General features: G+C 38.4%; 1 protein-coding gene across 7 annotated transcripts in view; it reads left to right on the top strand.

Moving 5' to 3' along the window:
• The window catches only part of SYCP2L (synaptonemal complex protein 2 like), a 63969-nt gene that overhangs the window by 18468 nt on the left and 27375 nt on the right, over positions 1-18126 (top strand). For 5 of the 7 annotated variants that reach the window (XM_060307886.1, XM_030881434.2, XM_060307889.1 and 2 more), the window contains 5 exons: positions 7517-7659; positions 9229-9322; positions 9806-9903; positions 10766-10823; positions 10920-11001. In XM_060307886.1, coding sequence (XP_060163869.1) covers positions 7517-7659; positions 9229-9322; positions 9806-9903; positions 10766-10823; positions 10920-11001 — 475 coding nt within the window. The remainder of the gene's footprint in view (positions 1-7516; positions 7660-9228; positions 9323-9805; positions 9904-10765; positions 10824-10919; positions 11002-18126) is intronic. The other 2 variants (XM_060307888.1, XM_060307887.1) reach the window with 2 other exon arrangements.

Raw genomic sequence — 18126 nt, 5'->3', positions numbered from 1 at the left:
TTTATCACGTAGGCATTATGGAATATTAACTCAATCGCTGGCCCTTCTGCCCTCCCTGAAGGTTGGGGAGCTGGAAGTTCCAACCCTCTAACCATACCTTGGTCTTTCTGGCGACCAGTCCCCATCCTTTTTTTTTTCTTTTCAAGAAATATCATTGATATGTAAGCAAAACCTTTTTTTAAAATTTAATTTAATTTATTTTTTATACAATAGGTTCTTATCAGTAATCAGTTTTATGCACATCAGTGTGTACATGTCAATCCCAATCACCCAATTCATCCCACCCCCACCCCCCCGCCACTTTCCCCCCTTGGTGTCCATGTGTGTGTTCTCTACATCTGTGTCTTGATTTCTGCCCTACAAACCGGTTCATCTGTACCACTTTTCTAGGTTCCACATATATGCGTTAATATACGATATTTGTTTTTCTTTTTCTGACTTAACTTCACTCTGTATGACAGTCTCTAGATCCATCCACAACTCTACAGATGACCCAATTTCATTCTTTTTTATGGCTGAGTATTATTCCCTTGTATATATGTACCACATCTTCTTTATCCATTAGTCTGTTGATGGGCATTCAGGTTGCTTCCATGAACTGGCTATTGTAAATAGTGCTGCAGTGAACACTGGGGTGCATGTGTCTTTTTGAATTATGGTTTTCTCTGGGTATATTCCCAGTAGTGGGATTGCTGGGTCATATGGTAATTCTATTTTTACTTTTTTAAGGAACTTCCATACTGTTTTCCATAGTGGCTGTATCAATTTACATTCCCACCAACAGTGTAAGAGTGTTCCCTTTTCTCCACACCCTCGCCAGCATTTGTTGTTTGTAGATTTTCTGATGATGCCCATTCTAACTGGTGTGAGGTGATACCTCATTGTAGTTTTGATTTGCATTTCTCTAATGATTAGTGATATAGAGCATTCTTTCATGTGTTTGTTGGCAATCTGTATATCTTCTTTGGAGAAATATTTAGGTCTTCTGCCCATTTTTTGGATTGGGTTGTTTATTTTTTTAATATTGAGTTGCATGAGCTATTTATATATTTTAGAGATTAATCCTTTGTCCGTTGATTCGTTTGCAAATATTTTCTCCCATTTTGAGGGTTGTCTTTTCGTCTTGTTCATGGTTTCCTTTGCTATGCAAAAGCTTTTAAGTTTGTTTAGGTCCCATTTGTTTATATTTGTTTTTATTTCCATTACTCTAGGATGTGGATCAAGAAAGATCTTGCTGTGATTTATGTCAATGAGTGTTCTTATGTTTTCCTCTAAGAGTTTTATAGTATCCAGTCTTACATTTAGGTCTCTTATCCATTTTGAGTTTATTTTTGTGTATGGTGTTAGGGAATGTTCTAATTTCATTTTTTACATGTAGCTGTCCAGTTTTCCCAGCACCACTTATTGAAGAGACTGTCTTTTCTCCATTGTATATCCTTGCCTCCTTTGTCATAGATTAGTTGACCATAGGTGTGTGGGTTTATCTCTGGGCTTTCTGACTTGTTCTGTATTTCTGTTTTTGTGCCAGTACTGTGTTGTCTTGATTACTGTAGCTTTGTAGTATAGTCTGAAGTCAGGGAGTCTGATTCCTCCAGCTCCGATTTTTTCTCTCAAGACTGCTTTGGCTATTTGGGGTCTTTTTTGTCTCCATACAAATTTTAAGATGTTTTGTTCTAGTTCTGTAAAAAATGCCATTGGTAATTTGAAAGGGATTGCGTTGAATCTGTAGATTGCTTTGGGTAGTATAGTCATTTTCACAATATTGATTCTTCCAATCCAAGAACATGGCATATCTCTCCATCTGTTGGTATCATCTTTAATTTCTTTCATCAGTGTCTTATAGTTTTCTGCATACAGGTCTTTTGTCTCCCTTGGTAGGTTTATTCCTAGGTATTTTATTCTTTTTGTTACACTGGTAAATGGGAGTGTTTCCTTAATTTCGCTTCACATTTTTCATCATTAGTGTATAGGAATGCCAGAGATTTCTGTTCATTAATTTTGTATCCTGCTACTTTACCAAATTCATTGATTAGCTCTAGTAGTTTTCTGGTAGCATCTTTAGGATTCTCTATGTATAGTATCATGTCATCTGCGAACAGTGACAATTTTACTTCTTCTTTTCCAATTTGTATTCCTTTTATTTCTTTTCCTTCTCTGATTGCCGTGGCTAGGACTTCCAAAGCTATGTTGAATAATAGTGGTGAGAGTGGACATCCTTGTCTTGTTCCTGATCTTAGAGGAAATGCTTTCAGTTTTTCACTATTGAGAATGATGTTTGCTGTGGGTTTGTCATATATGGCCTTTATTATGTTGAGGTAGGTTCCCTCTATGCCCACTTTCTGGAGAGTTTTTTTAATCATAAATGGGTGTTGAATTTTGTCAAAAGCTTTTTCTGCATCTATTGAGATGATCATATGGTTTTTCTTTTTCAGTTTGTTAATATGGTGTATCACATTGATTGATGTGCATATATTGAGGAATCCTTGCCCTGGGATAAATCCCACTTGATTATGGTGTATGATCCTTTTAATGTGTTGTTGGATTCTATGTGCTAGTAATTTGTTGAGGATTTTTTTTTTTTTTTTTTTTTTTGCGGTACGTGGGCTTCTCACTGTTGTGGCCTCTCCCGTTGCGGAGCACAGGCTCCAGACGCGCAGGCTCAGCGGCCATGGCTCACGAGCCCAGCCGCTCCGCGGCATGTGGGATCTTCCCAGACCGGGGCATGAACCTATGTCCCCTGCATTGGCAGGCGGACTCCCAACCACTGTGCCACCAGGGAAGCCCTGTTGAGGATTTTTGCATCTATATTCGTCAGTGATATTGGTCTGTAATTTTCTTTTTTTGTAGTATCTTTGTCTGGTTTTGGTATCAGGGTGATGGTGGCCTCATAGAATGAGTTTGGGAGTGTTCCTTCCTCTGCAACTTTTTGGAAGCATTTGAGAAGGATGGCTGTTAGCTCTTCTCTAAATGTTCGGTAGAATTCATCTGTGAAGCCGTCTGGTCCTGGGCTTTTGTTTGTTGGAAGATTTTTAGTCACAGTTTCAATTTCATTACTTGTGATTGGTCTGTTCATATTTTCTATTTCTCCCTGGTTCAGTCTTGGAAGGTTATACCTTTCTAAGAATTTGTCCATTTCTTCCAGGTTGTCCATTTTATTGGCATAGAGTTGCTTGTAGTAGTCTCTTAGGATGCTTTGTATTTCTGCAGTGTCAGTTGTTACTTCTCCTTTTTCATTTCTAATTTTATTGATTTGGGTCCTCTCCCTCTTGCTGAGTCTGGCTAAAGGTTTCTCAATTTGTTTGTCTTCTCAAAGAACCAGTTTTTAGTTTTATTGATGTTTGCTATTGTTTTCTTTGTTTCTATATCATTTATTTCTGCTCTGATCTTTATGATTTCTTTCCTTCTGCAAACTTTGGGGTTTTTTTGTTCTTTTCTAGTTCCTTTAGGTGTAAGGTTAGATTGTTTATTTGAGATTTTTTCTTGTTTCTTGAGGTAGGCTTGTATAAACTTCCCTCTTAGAACTGCTTTTGCTGCATCCCATAGGTTTTGGATCGTCGTGTTTTTGTTGTCATTTGTCTCTAGGTATTTTTTGATTTTCTCTTTGAGTTTGTTAGTGATCTCTTGGTTACTTAGTAACGTATTGTTTAGCCTCCATGTGTTTGTGTTTTTTACGTTTTTTTCCCTGTAATTGATTTCTAATCTCATAGCGTTGTGGTCAGAAAAGATGCTTGATATGATTTCAGTCTTCTTAAATTTACTGAGGCTTGATTTGTGACCCAAGATGTGATCTATCCTGGAGAATGTTCCGTGTGCACTTGAGAAGAAAGTGTAATCTGTTTTGGGATGGAATGTCCTATAAATATCAATTAAATCTATCTGGTCTATTATGTCATTTAAAGCTTGTGTTTCCTTATTAATTTTCTGTTTGGATGATCTGTCCATTGGTGTGAGGTGTTAAAGTCCCCCAGTGTTATTGTGTTACTGTCGATTTCCTCTTTTATAGCTCTTAGCAGTTGCCTTATGCATTGAGGTGCTCCTTTGTTGGGTGCATATATATTTATAATTGTTATATCTTCTTCTTGGATTGATCCCTTGATCATTTTGTAGTGTCCTTCCTTGTCTCATGTAACATTCTTTATTTTAAAGTCTATTTTATCTGATATGAGTATTGCTACTCCAGCTTTCTTTTAATTTCCATTTGCATGGAATATCTTTTTCCATCCCCTCACTTTCAGTCTGTAAGTGTCCCTAGGTCTGAAGTGGGTCTCTTGTAGACAGCATATATATGAGTCTTGTTTTTGTATCCATTCAGCAAGCCTGTGTCTTTTGGTAGGAGCATTTAATCCATTCATGTTTAAGTAATTATCGATATGTATGTTCCTATTACCATTTTCTTAATTGTTTTGGGTTTGTTTTTGTACATCCTTTTCTTCTCTTGTGTTTCCCACTTAGAGAAGTTCCTTTAGCATTTGTTTTAGAGCTGGTTTGGTGGTGCTGAATTCTCTTAGCTTTTGCTTGTCTGTAAAGCTTTTGATTTCTCCATCGAATATGAATGAGATCCTTGCTGGGTAGAGTAATCTTGGTTGTAGGTTCTTCCCTTTCAGCAATTTAAGTATATCATGTCACTCCCTTCTGGCTTGTAGAGTTTCTGCTGAGAAATCAGCTGTTAACCTTATGGGAGTTCCCTTGTATGTTATTTTTCATTTTTCCCTTGCTGCTTTCAATCATTTTTCTTTGTCTTTAATTTTTGCCAATTTGATTACTATGTGTCTCGGAGTGTTTCTCCTTAGGTTTATCCTGTATGGGACTCGCTGCGCTTGCTGGACTTGGGTGGCTATTTCCTTTCCCATGTTAGGGAAGTTTTTGACTATAATCTCTTCAAATATTTTCTCGGGTCCTTTCTCTCTCGTCTCCTTCTAGGACCCCTATAATGCGAATGTTGTTGCATTTAATGTTGTCCCAGAGGTCTCTTAGGCTGACTTCATTTCATTCTTTTTCTTTATTCTGTTCCGCAGCAGTGAATTCCACCATTCTGTCTTCAAGGTCACTTATCCGTTCTTCTGCCTCAGTTATTCTGCTATTGATTCCTTCTAGTATATTTTTCATTTCATTTATTGTATTGTTCATCTCTGTTTGTTCTTTAATTCTTCTAGGTCTTTGTTAAACATTTCTTGCATCTTCTCGATCTTTGCCTCCATTCTTTTTTTGAGGTCCTGGATCATCTTCACTATCATTATTCTGAATTCTTTTTCTGGAAGGTTGCCCTTCTCCACTTCATTTAGTTGTTTTTCTGTTTTAGTTCGTTCCTTCATCTGGTACATAGCCCTCTGCCTTTTCATCTTGTCTGTCTTTCTGTGAATGTGGTTATTGTTCCACAGGGTGCAGGATTGTAGTTCTCCTTGCTTCTGCTGTCTGCCCTCTGGTGGATGAGGCTATCTAAGAGGTTTGTGCAAGTTTTTGACCAGTCCCCATCCTTAACTCCTCCAACCCCCAGTCCTCTAACCCCCAGTCACCTCATTAACTTATAAAATACTCATCACCCCGGGCATTCCAAGGGTCTTAGAAGCTCTGGTGTCAGGAACCAGGGTCAAAGACCAAATATTAGAACAAAAGATGCTCCCAGCACCCCATCACTTAAAATGAGTTTCAGAAGCTCTGTGTCAGGTACAAAGGCCAAGATCAAATATATATTTCTTATGGTGTCACAGATGGGAAGAAGCACAAACGAGCAGTTTTACAGTCACAACATTGGAAAGATAGTATACGTTGAGTTGGAGGTGTCTCCTATCTGTAGTAAAGGAAAGGGATTTATAAACATCTTACTAGAAATGTAAATTCAATATAATCATAAGTTAAGAGTAACTTAGTTTATATAGTCATTACCTGTTACTGTTCACTTAAGGTATGCAAAATATCATTGGTGTTTATTCTGAAGTTAATATTTTTATAGACTTCCATGGATTTTCTGACTGTGGTACCCCTAACATTACATATTTTAAGTTTCTGAACCTGAACTTTGCTGTTGAGGTGATTTTCAGCAACCAACTTGCCAAACTTAATATTCTACACTTCATAAATATATCACATTTTGGGGAGACTTTAAAATTCATAAAGTGCCTCACAGTAGCAGGAGGAAGTAGGTGTGATGTTTTAGTTTTATAGCCGAGGCAACTGAAGCTTGTGTAGCAAACACTACAAGCAAGACTTGCCTTTTGCGTGCCGAGCCCTTCCTGCTAAGGGGTTGACAGTGTTTTAGGAGCCTGTTGAGGGCAGCCCTCGGGCTATTTCTTCCTGCCCTTGTACCAAGCCCCACAGCCCAACTAGCTATTTACATTTTCAGACCTTGTTTAGAATTACTTTTGCTACAGGGATTTAGAGACTTTCTCTGCAGTGACTGAACGTCCAGTAAGATCAGCATTTGGGGGATTGTTGAACTTTACTAGAGGCCAGCACTGTTGTATAGAAATAGGATCTGAACCATATATAAAAAAATTTCTAGTGGCCTCATTAAAAAGTTTTTTTCAAGTGGACTAATTTTAATAATATATATTTATTTCACTCAGTATGTCCAAAATATTAACAGTTTAACATGTAATCAATATGAACAATTAATGAGATGTTTTACCTTCTCTGTTTTGGTACTGTGTCTTCACAAACTAGTGTGTATTTTATGCTTATAATGCAATTCAGGTTGTACTAGCCACATTTCGAGTACCACTGGCCACAGATCTAGACCCAGGTGTGTCTCTTTTTTCCTCTTTTCATGCTCATCAGTTTGGGACCCTGAGCTTTGCCTGCTCTTTCATGGGTTTTACTCTTTTCACCCCTGCTGCTTCCAACACAGCTTGTACTTCCTGTGGCTTATTCTTGGGCTCGCTATGAACTGTGGTCTAAACTATTTTCTCTTCTAAAACCAATTACTATTTGTCAGTAAAGGGCTGATGTCCTGGTAGGAGGCCCTCAAGGAGACTGTTGTCTGAGAATTAGGCCTCTCTGGAGAATGTTTCCATTTCTCTTCTTTAAGTGGAATCTGTTGAGATGAGTGTGGATTATTCCAGTTTGTATATTGAGAACAGTGGATTTTATTTTGAATTTTAGAAAGGAGTGGGATCTGAGAGAGACAGATAGAATGAGAATGAGTGTTGTGCTTAATATATTGAGAAGTAAAATACCTGTTACAGATGATAGCTTTGTATTCACAAATGTTCTTTAAAAAATGGATTGAATTTTAGAAGACAAAATATCTCATTTGCTATGCTACTAAGTTACTTCTATCTCTGCTAGATTAACTGCTTAAACATATTTTTGTGTGTGTGTGTGTGTGTAAAAACACACATGTGCATCTAATAAAAATAATTTCAGAGTAACTTTATTCAAATAATTTCTTTTCAACTTCTCATTGTGGAAGAATCTGGACAGTGAACAAATATCCCAGTGCAGTTATTTAAAATTATAAAATTTAAAAATATAACCTTTCAGTATGTTGATCTATATTGGTATACTTTATTTTTGCTAGAAACTGAGATGAAGATGCTCAAAATTTACCTGAAGAAGCCTATTAATATCAGAAACAAAGAAGTGATGAAAATAGAAATTCATTTTGAATTGCAATTCAACATAGCACAAGCTTCCATTAAAGCTTTAGGAGATGACAAACAGGTGGCATGTTTAATTCTTCTTGATTATTTATCAGTAAATATGTTTTAGTATGATTTCCTGTCTCTTACATTTCCATGTTGGGGTTTTAAAAATTGAGATATAATTGACCTAAAACATATTAGTTTCAGGTGTAAATCATGATGATTCCATTTTTGTATATATTGTGAAAAAATCGCCACAATGAGACTAGTTGACAACTATCATCATTGTTAGAAGTCTTTTTTTGAACCAAAAAAATTTAGAGAATTTAGTCTCTGAGCAACTTTCAAAAATGCAATATAGTATTAACTATAGTCACCATGTTGTACCTTACATCCCCGTGACATATTCATTTTATAACAGGAAGTTTGTACCTTTTGACCCCCTTCACCCATTTCGCCTACCCTCAACCCCTTCCTCTGGAACCACCAATCTGCTCTCTGTATCTATGAGCTTGTTTTTGTTGTTGGTTTTGAGATTCCACATACAAGTGAGATCATACGGTATTTGTCTGTCTCTGTCTGACTTATTTCACTTTTCATAATGCCCCCAAGGTCCACCCATGTTGTTGCAAATGGCAGGATTTGCTTCTTTTTTATGGCTGAATAATATGCTGTTTTAAATATAGATGGATAGATACACACACATATATATGTGAATCCAGCTAAATGTTTGTCAATTTTGTTTATATTTTCAAAGAACCAGCTCTTAGTTTCATTGATCTTTTCTATTGTTTTTTCAGTGTCTTTTGTTTATTTCCGTTCTGTTCTTCATTTGCTTCCTTCTACTAACTTTGGGTTCATTTATTTTTCTTTCTAGTTCCTTGAGGTGTAAAGATATGTTGTTTATTTGAGTTATTTCTTTTCTTTATTATTATTATTATTTTGGTCACTCTGCACAGCATGCGGGATCTTAGTTCCCCAACCAGGGATCGAACTTGTGCCCCCTGTATTGGAAGCACAGAATCTTAACCACTGGACCACCAGGGAAGTCCTTCTTTTCTTTTCTGATGTGGGCATTTATCACTATGAACTTCCCTCTTAGAAATGCTTTTGCTGCACCTCATAAGTTTTGGTATGTTGCATTTCCATTTTCATTTGCCAAAAGTTTTTTTTAATCTCTTTTGATTTCTTCATTGACTTGTTGGTTTTTCAGAAGCGTGTTATTTAATCTCCATGTATTCATGAGTTTTCCACTTTTCTTCTTGTAATTGATTTCTGGTTTCATACCACTGTAGTTGGTAAAGATGCTTGATATGATTTCAGTCTTCTTAAATTTATTAAGACTTGTTTCGTGACCTAATATATGATCTATCCTGGATTCCATATGTGCTTGAGAAGAATGTGTAATCTGTTGCTTTCGGGTAGAATGTTATGTATATGTCAAGTCCATTGGATCTAACATGTCATTTAAGGCTGATGTTTCCATATTGATTTTCCATCTGAGTGATGTATCCATTGATGTAAGTGGGGTATTAAAGTCCCTTCCTGTTATTGTATTGCTGTCTATGTCTCTTTAGGTCTGTTAATAATAAATTTTTAAAAGGATTACTGCTTTTAAAAATCATGTGATTTTTGGTTTTCATTTCAGGTGAGGCCTGACCAGACGAAAATCTCCTCAGACCGTTCTGGTGAGTTTGAGAAAGAAGACACTGAGATTCCTAGCAGCCACGAAAGAGAGACAGGTATATTGGGAAATAACAAAATTTCTTACCTAGATTGCATAGAGAAGCAATGATAAAATATATATATTACTTGAAAGAGGTCACTGAAAACCTTTGGTCATATAGGAGTAATTAATGTGTTATTATACCTTTGGAGAAAGAAAAGTTGCTGATTAAACCTTGAATTATTTTCTCCACCTGATACAGTTTGTCTTGGGTCAATTGGAAATGACAAAAGAGAAATTATGATGGGGTGGCAGGAGGCAAGTGTGTAGGGCCCTGTCTACCCATGAAGCTGGCCCTGCACAGGTTACATATCTCTTATGATTTAGACCCAAAAGCAGTTTTCCAAGGTGCCCATAGCAGGTCCTAATTACCAGCTCTTACCAAAAGATGGTGATGTACTTGCAGTATGAATCTCATGAAGAGCATTTGGAGGGTGTACGCAGCATTGTGTATGGTTATTGTTACCATTCTTTATTGCTCTTTTCTTAATGTGTATAGACCAAGCAAAGGAATCTACCGAGCTGGCAGAGTTAACCAGTGCTGAAGATAACAATTGCCCAACAACTCTCCCCTTAAATAACCCGTCTGAGCCTACTGTGAGTACAGGGAACTGGGGACAAGATTCTGAACTGTATCCACCAGGATGCTGGCAGGTGGAGGCTGACTCTCTGGCTTGTTGTCCATTTTCTCCTGGTCAACCATCTCTCTCTTTTTTCACTATCCCCTCCTTTAAATTACTTTTGCCTGCCGTGTTTGTTTTTTCTCGACTTTCACTCATCTTGGCTCTCCCGCGGAATGTGTCACTTGGCTGGCTTTGCCTCATTCCTTCATTTGGGATCTGGAGACTGAGTTTGGGAAAAGCAGCTTAATGTTTGGAATCAGACCTGGTTTTCACTTACTGATTATGGGAACTTGGGAAAATTACTTAACATCATTGAGCCTGAGGTTTCTCATCTGTAAAGCAAAGGTAATAGCTGGTTTACAGTGTGGCCGTCTTAGGATTAAAAGCATAAATACATAAAGCACCTAACACACTGCTTGGCCTGTATTGGTGTTCAGTCCATTTTCTTATGTTTGATTACATGCACACATTATACAGAAATGTGACAGTGTTATGATTTTTTTTAAAAACAAATACACCAAAGATTATTCCTCCAGATAGATTGTCTTTTTGGGAACTCGTACATATCTCGACAGTTATGATGCTGTTGAAGACATTTTTGTAAGTCTTCCTTTGATGTTTCCCTTAGTAACTCTGAGACACTCTGTGATTGTCTTTGATGGTGGCAAATCTTCTGAGGGTAGATATTGACGTTTCTGGAACAGCCAACAGTCATTTGGAGCTAAATCTAATGAACAAAGAGCCTGATACCCTACTCTTTAAATGCTTTTCTTTGGAATTGTAAAAAATTTCAAAGACAACATAGTTAAACTTAGGTATATATGTTTTTCCTGCAGCAAACAAATACAGCTGATAACTCACCTGAAAAATCGAAACTGGATGATACACAAAAAGGTCAGATTTTTTTTCTGTCATAAGACTTGAATGGTATATTTAAATGTTTACTTGAGATGCTTAATAATTTTTGTTTTTCATTTTCACTCTTGGAAGTTACTTCAAAACTCGAATATTCTTTAGATTTACAAGAACCACCAGCAAAAATGCAGGTTCCTGAATTAAATGATACATCTAGGTACGTGATTTTCAAAACTCATAAAGCGTGTAGATTGCTGTTAATGTGACTCATTAATTACAATTCAACTGTCTAGGTTTTTCCCCCTTTTTTGCATCTGGTTGTGCTCCACACAAGGAGAGAACATTGTGTGCAGTTTTCTGCAGAACGATTTGAGCAGGGCTGGAAAGTTCTCTTGACCTATGCGTCTCTACCATTATAGTCCCAATGTTATCTTTGGTGATGTAGTTTTCTGTAGCAGAACACTGAATATCCCTCGCCAGAAAACATGTATTACTTGGCATTGTTTTATTGCCACTTTCCATGTAGGCCTCTGAAGAATGGGTCATACCTGTGATTTTTTTTTTACAGCTTTATTGAGATATAACTGAAATAAAATAAAGTGTACATATTTAAAGTGTACAATTGGATGTATACTTTAACATCAAATTTTTGACACAGTTTTTTTTTAACATCTTTATTGGAGTATAATTGCTTTACAATGGTGTGTAGGTTCTGCTTTATAACAAAGTGAATCAGCTATACATATACATATATCCCCATATCGCCTCCCTCTTGTGTCTCCCTCCCACCCTCCCTATCCCACCCCTCTAGGTGGTCCCAAAGCACCGAGCTGGTCTCCCTGTGCTGTGTGGCTGCTTCCCACTAGCTATCTATTTTACCTTTGGTAGTATATATATGTCCATGCCACTCTCTCACTTCATCCCAGCTTACCCTTCCCCCTCCCAGTGTCCTCAAGTCCATTCTCTACATCTGCATCTTTATTCCTGTCCTGCCCCTAGGTTCGTCATAACCATTTTTTTTTTTTAGATTCCATATATATGTGTTAGCATACTGTGTTTGTTTTTCTCTTTCTGACTTACTTAACTCTGTATGACAGACTCTAGGTCCATCCACCTCACTACAAATAACTCAATTTCGTTTCTTTTTATGGCTGAGTAATATTCCATTGTATATATGCACCACATCTTCTTTATCCATTCATCTGTCGATGGACACTTAGGTTGCTTCCATGTCCTGGCTATTGTAAATAGTGCTGCAATGAACATTGTGGTACATGACTTTTTTTTAATAATGGTTTTCTCAGGGTATATGCCCAGTAGTGGGATTTCTGGGTTGTATGGTAGTTCTATTTTTAGTTTTTTAAGGAACCTCCATACTGTTCTCCGTAGTGGCTGTATCAATGTACATTCCCACCAGCAGTGCAAGAGTGTTCCCTTTTCTCCACACCCTCTCCCACATTTATTGTTTGTAGATTTTTTGATGATGGCCATTCTGAACAGTGTGAGGTGATACCTCATTGTAGTTTTGATTTGCATTTCTTTAATGATTAGTGATGTTGAGCATCCTTTCCTGTGTTTGTTGGCAATCTGTATATCTTCTTTGGAGGACTGTCTGTTTAGGTCTTCTGCCCATTTTTGGATTGGGTTGTTTGTTTTTGTGATGTTGAGCTGCATGAGCTGCTTGTATATTTTGAGATTAATCCTTTGTCAGTTGCATCATTTGCAAATATTTTCTCCCATTCTGAGGGTTGTCTTTTCGTCTTATTTATGGTTTCCTTTGCTGTGTAAAAGCTTTGAAGTTTCATTAGGTCCCATTTGTTTATTTTTATTTCCCTTAATCTAGGAGGTGGGTCAAAAAGGATCTTGCTGTGATTTATGCCATAGAGTGTTCTGCCTATGTTTTCCTCTAAGGGTTTTATAGTATCCGGCCTTACATTTAGGTCTTTAATCCATTTTGAGTTTATTTTTGTGTATGGTGTTAGGGAGTGTTCTAATTTCATTCTTTTACATGTAGCTGTCCAGTTTTCCCAGCACCACTTATTGAAGAGGCTCTCTTCTCTCCACTGTATACTCTTGCCTCCTTTATTAAAAATAAGGTGACCATATGTGCGTGGGTTTATCTCTGGGCTTTCTATCTTGTTCCATTGATTTATATTTCTGTTCTTGTGCCAGTGCCATACTGTCTTGATTACTGTAGCTTTGTAGTATAGTCTGAAGTCAGGGAGCCTTATTCCTCCAGCTCCATTTTTCTTTCTCAAGAATGTTTTGGCTATTCAGGGTCTTTTGTGTTTCCATACAAGTTGTGAAATTTTTTGTTCTAGTTCTGTGAAAAATGCCATTGGTAGTTTGATAGGGATTGCATTGAATCTGTCGATTGCTTTGGGTAGTATAGTCATTTTCACAGTGTTGATTCTTCCAATCCAAGAACATGGTATAGCTCTCCATCTGTTTTTATCATCTTTAATTTCTTTCATCAGTGTCTTATAGTTTTCTGCATACAGGTCTTTTGTTTCCTTAGGTAGGTCTGTTCCTAGGTATTTTATTCTTTTTGTTGCAATGGTAAATGGGAGTGTTTCCTTAATTTCTCTTTCAGATTTTTCATCCTTAGTGTATAGGAATGCCAGAGATTTCTGCGCATTAATTTTGTATCCTGCTACTTTACCAGATTCATTGATTAGCTATAGTAGTTTTCTGGTAGCATCTTTAGGATTCTCTATGTATAGTATCATGTCATCTGCAAACAGTGACAGCTTTACTTCCTCTTTTCTGATTTGGATTCCTTTTATTTCTTTTTTGTCTCTGATTGCTGTGGCTAAAACTTCCAAAACTATGTGAATAATAGTGGTGAAAGTGGACAGCCTTGTCTTGTTCCTGATCTTAGAGGAAATGGTTTCAGTTTTTCACCACTGAGAACAATGTTAGCTGTGGGTTTTTCATATATGGCCTTTATTATCTTAAGGTACGTTCCCACTATGCCTACTAAATGGGTGTTGGATTTTGTCAAAAGCTGTTTCTGCATCTGTAGAGATGATCATATGGTTTCTCTCCTTCAGTTTGTTAATATGGTTTATCACATTGATTGATTTGTGTATATTGAAGAATCCTTGCATCCCTGGGATAAACCCCACTTGATCATGGTGTATGATCCTGTTAATGTGCTGTTGGATTCTGTTTGCTAGTATTTTGTTGAAGATTTTTCCATCTGTGACATACAGTTTTTGACATATGTCTACACCCAGGAACCATCACCACAATCAAGATAAGGACCGTATCCGTCATCTCCGAGAGTTTCTTCCTGCCCCTTTGAAACCCCTCCCTCCTGTCTTTCTGCATTCCCACCCCGACCCTTAGCAATCACTGGTCTGCTTTCTGTCACTATAGATGAGTTTGTAGTTTTAAAAATCTATTTAAATGGAACCAAACAATAAGTACTTTTTTTCTAGCTTCTTTCATTCAGTGTAATTATTTTGAGATTCATCATGTATCAACAGTTTATCCTTTTATATTATTGAGTAGTATGGAGAATAGTGTATCCACTGTATGGATGTACCACATTTTGTTTATCCATTCTCCTGCTGATGGACATTTGAGTTTCCAGGTTTTTGTTGTTACAAGTAAAGCCCTGAGGATTCATGTGTAAGTCTTTGTATGGAGATGTGTTTTCTTTTCTCTTGGGTAAATATATAGGAATGGGATAGCTGGATCATGATTGGTATATGTTTAACTTTTTTAAAAAGTGCCAAAATGTTTTCCAAAGTCTTTGCAGCATTTTACATTCCTCCCAGCAGTCTCTGAGGGTTCTATTTGATTTATTTTTCTTTTTGGCTGTGCCATGCAGCATGTGGGATCTTGGTTCCCCAACGAGGGATCGAACCCACACTCCCCTGCATTGGAAGTGCAGAGTCTTAACCACTGGACTGCAGCCAAGTCCCAATCTTTGAGGGTTCTAGTTGCTAGACATTCTTGTCAATAGGTTCAGTAATACAATTTCACTGATGGATGGACTGATGAATGAATGAACAGATCCAATACTGATGTGGGCTATTTCTGCATTCCTCTTCCAGAACCACACAGTCCCCCAGAGGGTCCTCAGTGTGTTATAATTTCCTTTATTTACTTCATTAATTTTTATATATTATTGTGGCTCCACCTCCCCAATACCATTCTTCTTCTGTGAGTTACTAGATATCTCTCCTATTGTTTTTCTGTGTCAGCCTATATTGGTTTTGGGCTTTAAGGGTTTACAATTTATATATGAACAGTGCTGTTTCTCCTTTTATGATGTTAGTTTAAAGCACTCTGTCATACTGTGAAATTTGTTCTTTCTTGACCTTAAAAAATGAGAGTTCTGGGGCTTCCCTGGTGGCGCAGTGGTTGAGGGTCTGCCTGCCGGTGCGGGGGACACGGGTTCGAGCCCTGGTCTGGGGGGATCCCACATGATGCAGAGCGACTGGGCCCGTGAGCCACAACTACTGAGCCTGTGCGTCTGGAGCCTGTGCTCTGCAACAGGAGAGGCCGTGACAGTGAGAGGCCCGTGCACCGCGATGAAGAGTGGCCACCGCTTGCCAAAACTAGAGAAAGCCCTCGCACAGAAACGAAGACCCAACAGAGCCAGAAATAAATAAATAAATAAAAGCTGAGCTGATGTCCTTCTAAAAAAAAAAAAAAAGAAGAGAGAGTTCTAAGCCAGGAATAGAGCCTACATTTCTGTCAGGCCATGAGCCAGGAAAGAAAAAGTAGTGTTTTTATACCATCTCTATAGCTAGCCATTCATTGTTCAAGGATCTCTTTCAACGAGAAGAGGGTAGAAACCTGCCCTACCCCTACACTTCCTTCCCATCACACTTTCTTGTCCAGGCTTTTTTTTTTTTTTTTGCAGTATGCAGGCCTCTCGCTGTTGTGGCCTCTCCCGTTGGGGAGCACAGGCTCCGGACACACAGGCTCAGCGGCCGTGGCTCACGGGCTCAGCCGCTTCATGGCATGTGGGATCCTCCCAGACCGGGGCACGAACCCGTGTCCCCTGCATTGGCAGGCGGACTCTCAACCACTGCGCCACCAGGGAAGCCCCAGTGTCTCATTCTTTAAGATCCTTGGAGCAATCCAGGTTTCTTCCGACTTCACCTCTTCCTCTCACATCTGCCTCAGGAGGAGTGGGGCGCTGGCAGGGGCTTCCAGCATGGTTTGGAAGTGTGCTGTGTAAAGCAACCCTGCCGGGGCTGTGCCTTCCCAGTAACCTGCTGCCACTCTCTGTGCCTGTCTGATCCTCCGTTCGGCAGTGAGAGAATTCTTCAGCCCCACTTGAATCTGAGAATCCTTTTTCTCATTCTGAGAGGCATGGAACATTGTTGCTCTTGCTCCTGGAGGTCCAGATTCGGCTTTGGGAAGGGGCTGCATGCTTGGTCCTACGGAATATTTCCACATAGAGCAGAAGGGTAGGTCTTGGACTTATGGAGGGTACATAATTCCCCTAGAGCGTCTAACAGTAACACCACAGACTCTGAGTTAAAGATTCCTGACTGGAGTAATCTGTTCATCTCCGGGTCTCTGTTTTTTTGTTCTGCAAATGAGTACTTCAATTAAAAGGGACGTTCAGATGCCAGTATTGCAAAGAAATCTTGGGTACTGCTCAGAGCTTTTTAGCTCTTTCATGTTGGAATAAAACAGCACCTGTAGCTGCTTATAAATTCAGACTGAAACCGCAGAACGCATTTCGGGACTCAGTAGAGCACAGGTTCTTCTGTCTCAGCACAGAAAGAATGCAGCAAGAGGCAGAGTGACAGGTAAAGAAAGAGTTTATTAGTATAGGAGGCTTGTGAGGGGTACAAGAGGTGCGAGAGGGCTCTGCTCCTAGCACTTAATGGGTTACATTTTTATAAACAAAGGAAAAGTGGGGAGGGGGGAGAAATCCACTTTCTTCCTCATTCTTGAGTAGACATCAAGCTTCCCTCATCACCTCCTCCTCCATGTCGGACAGGGGAGTTTTCTTGTCCCTAGTGGTCAAACCAGGACGGTCATGGCGCTATTGAAATCAGCAGAAGGATGATAATGTATGCTAAAATATGGTAAGTCATCTCAGGTTTCAGTGTAATGAGGGTCTTCTACTTTGGAATGTCACCTTTCCCTTATATTTTTGTTTTTAGCATGTGCAGAGGAGCATGTCCTAGGGATCATTAACTTACCTCAACCAGCAGGATGCAGACATCATTGACTTGATGTATATTTTTGTTGTTAGTTTCGTTGTTAAGCAAGCCTGCTTTGTTTCATGATTTTCCATTGCTTTCTTGAGTGATCATTAACTTACAATGGTTTCCCAAAGCTCCCTGAAGTTCCCTGTCTATCTATAATCCCCTAGTGGGATTTTTAACTAGCTATTTGATTTTCCTACTGTATCTCTATCAAGACTAAACACACACAAACTAACAGTGTAAGACTAACTTTTTTTTTATAGGCATTTTATTTTTTTACATCTTTGTTGGAGTATAATTGCTTTACAATGGCATGTTGGTTTCTGCTTTATAACAAAGTGAATCAGTTATACATATACATATGTTCCCATATCTCTTCCCTCTTGCGTCTCCCTCCCTCCCACCCTCCCTATCCCACCCCTCCAGGCGGTCACAAAGCACCGAGCTGATCTCCCTGTGCTATGCGGCTGCTTCCCACTAGCTATCTACCTTACGTTTGGTAGTGTATATATGTCCATGCCTCTCTCTCGCTTCGTCACAGCTCACCCTTCCCCCTCCCCATATCCTCAAGTCCGTTCTCTAGTAGGTCTGTGTCTTTATTCCTGTCTTACCCCTAGGTTCTTCATGACATTTTTTTTTCTTAAATTCCATATATATGTGTTAGCATAACTTTTAAAAAATTGTGATAAAATAGGCATAATGTAAAATTTACCATCTTAACCGTTTTCAAGTGTACCGTTCAGTGGCATTAAGTACCTTCACGTTGTTGTGCAGCCATCACCACCATCCATCTCCTGAGCTTTTTCATCTTCATCTTTCTGAAACTTGGTCCCCATTAAACAACTCCCCTTTAACAAAATCAAAGGATATAAGATTAACGTAAAAAAATCAAGTTTCTTTCTATATGGTAGCAAATAGAAAGACTTGTCTTTTGGTTTTATGACAATAGCAAACTGTATTTGATAAGGGGTAAATATCTGAAGTATAATATATAAGGAACTCCTACAATTCAGTAGCAAAAAAAAACCACCTGATTAAAAAAATGGGGAAAGGACTTGAATAGACATTTCTCCAAAGAAGATATACAAATGGCCAATAAGTATATGAAAAGATGCTCAACATCACTAATCATCAAGAAAAGCTTGCCTTTTTAGCAC

The sequence above is a fragment of the Globicephala melas genome, chromosome 11 (genome assembly GCF_963455315.2).
Source record: "Globicephala melas chromosome 11, mGloMel1.2, whole genome shotgun sequence".
In the NCBI taxonomy this organism is placed as follows: domain Eukaryota; kingdom Metazoa; phylum Chordata; class Mammalia; order Artiodactyla; family Delphinidae; genus Globicephala; species Globicephala melas.
This window is presented reverse-complemented; position numbering and strand designations above follow the sequence as displayed.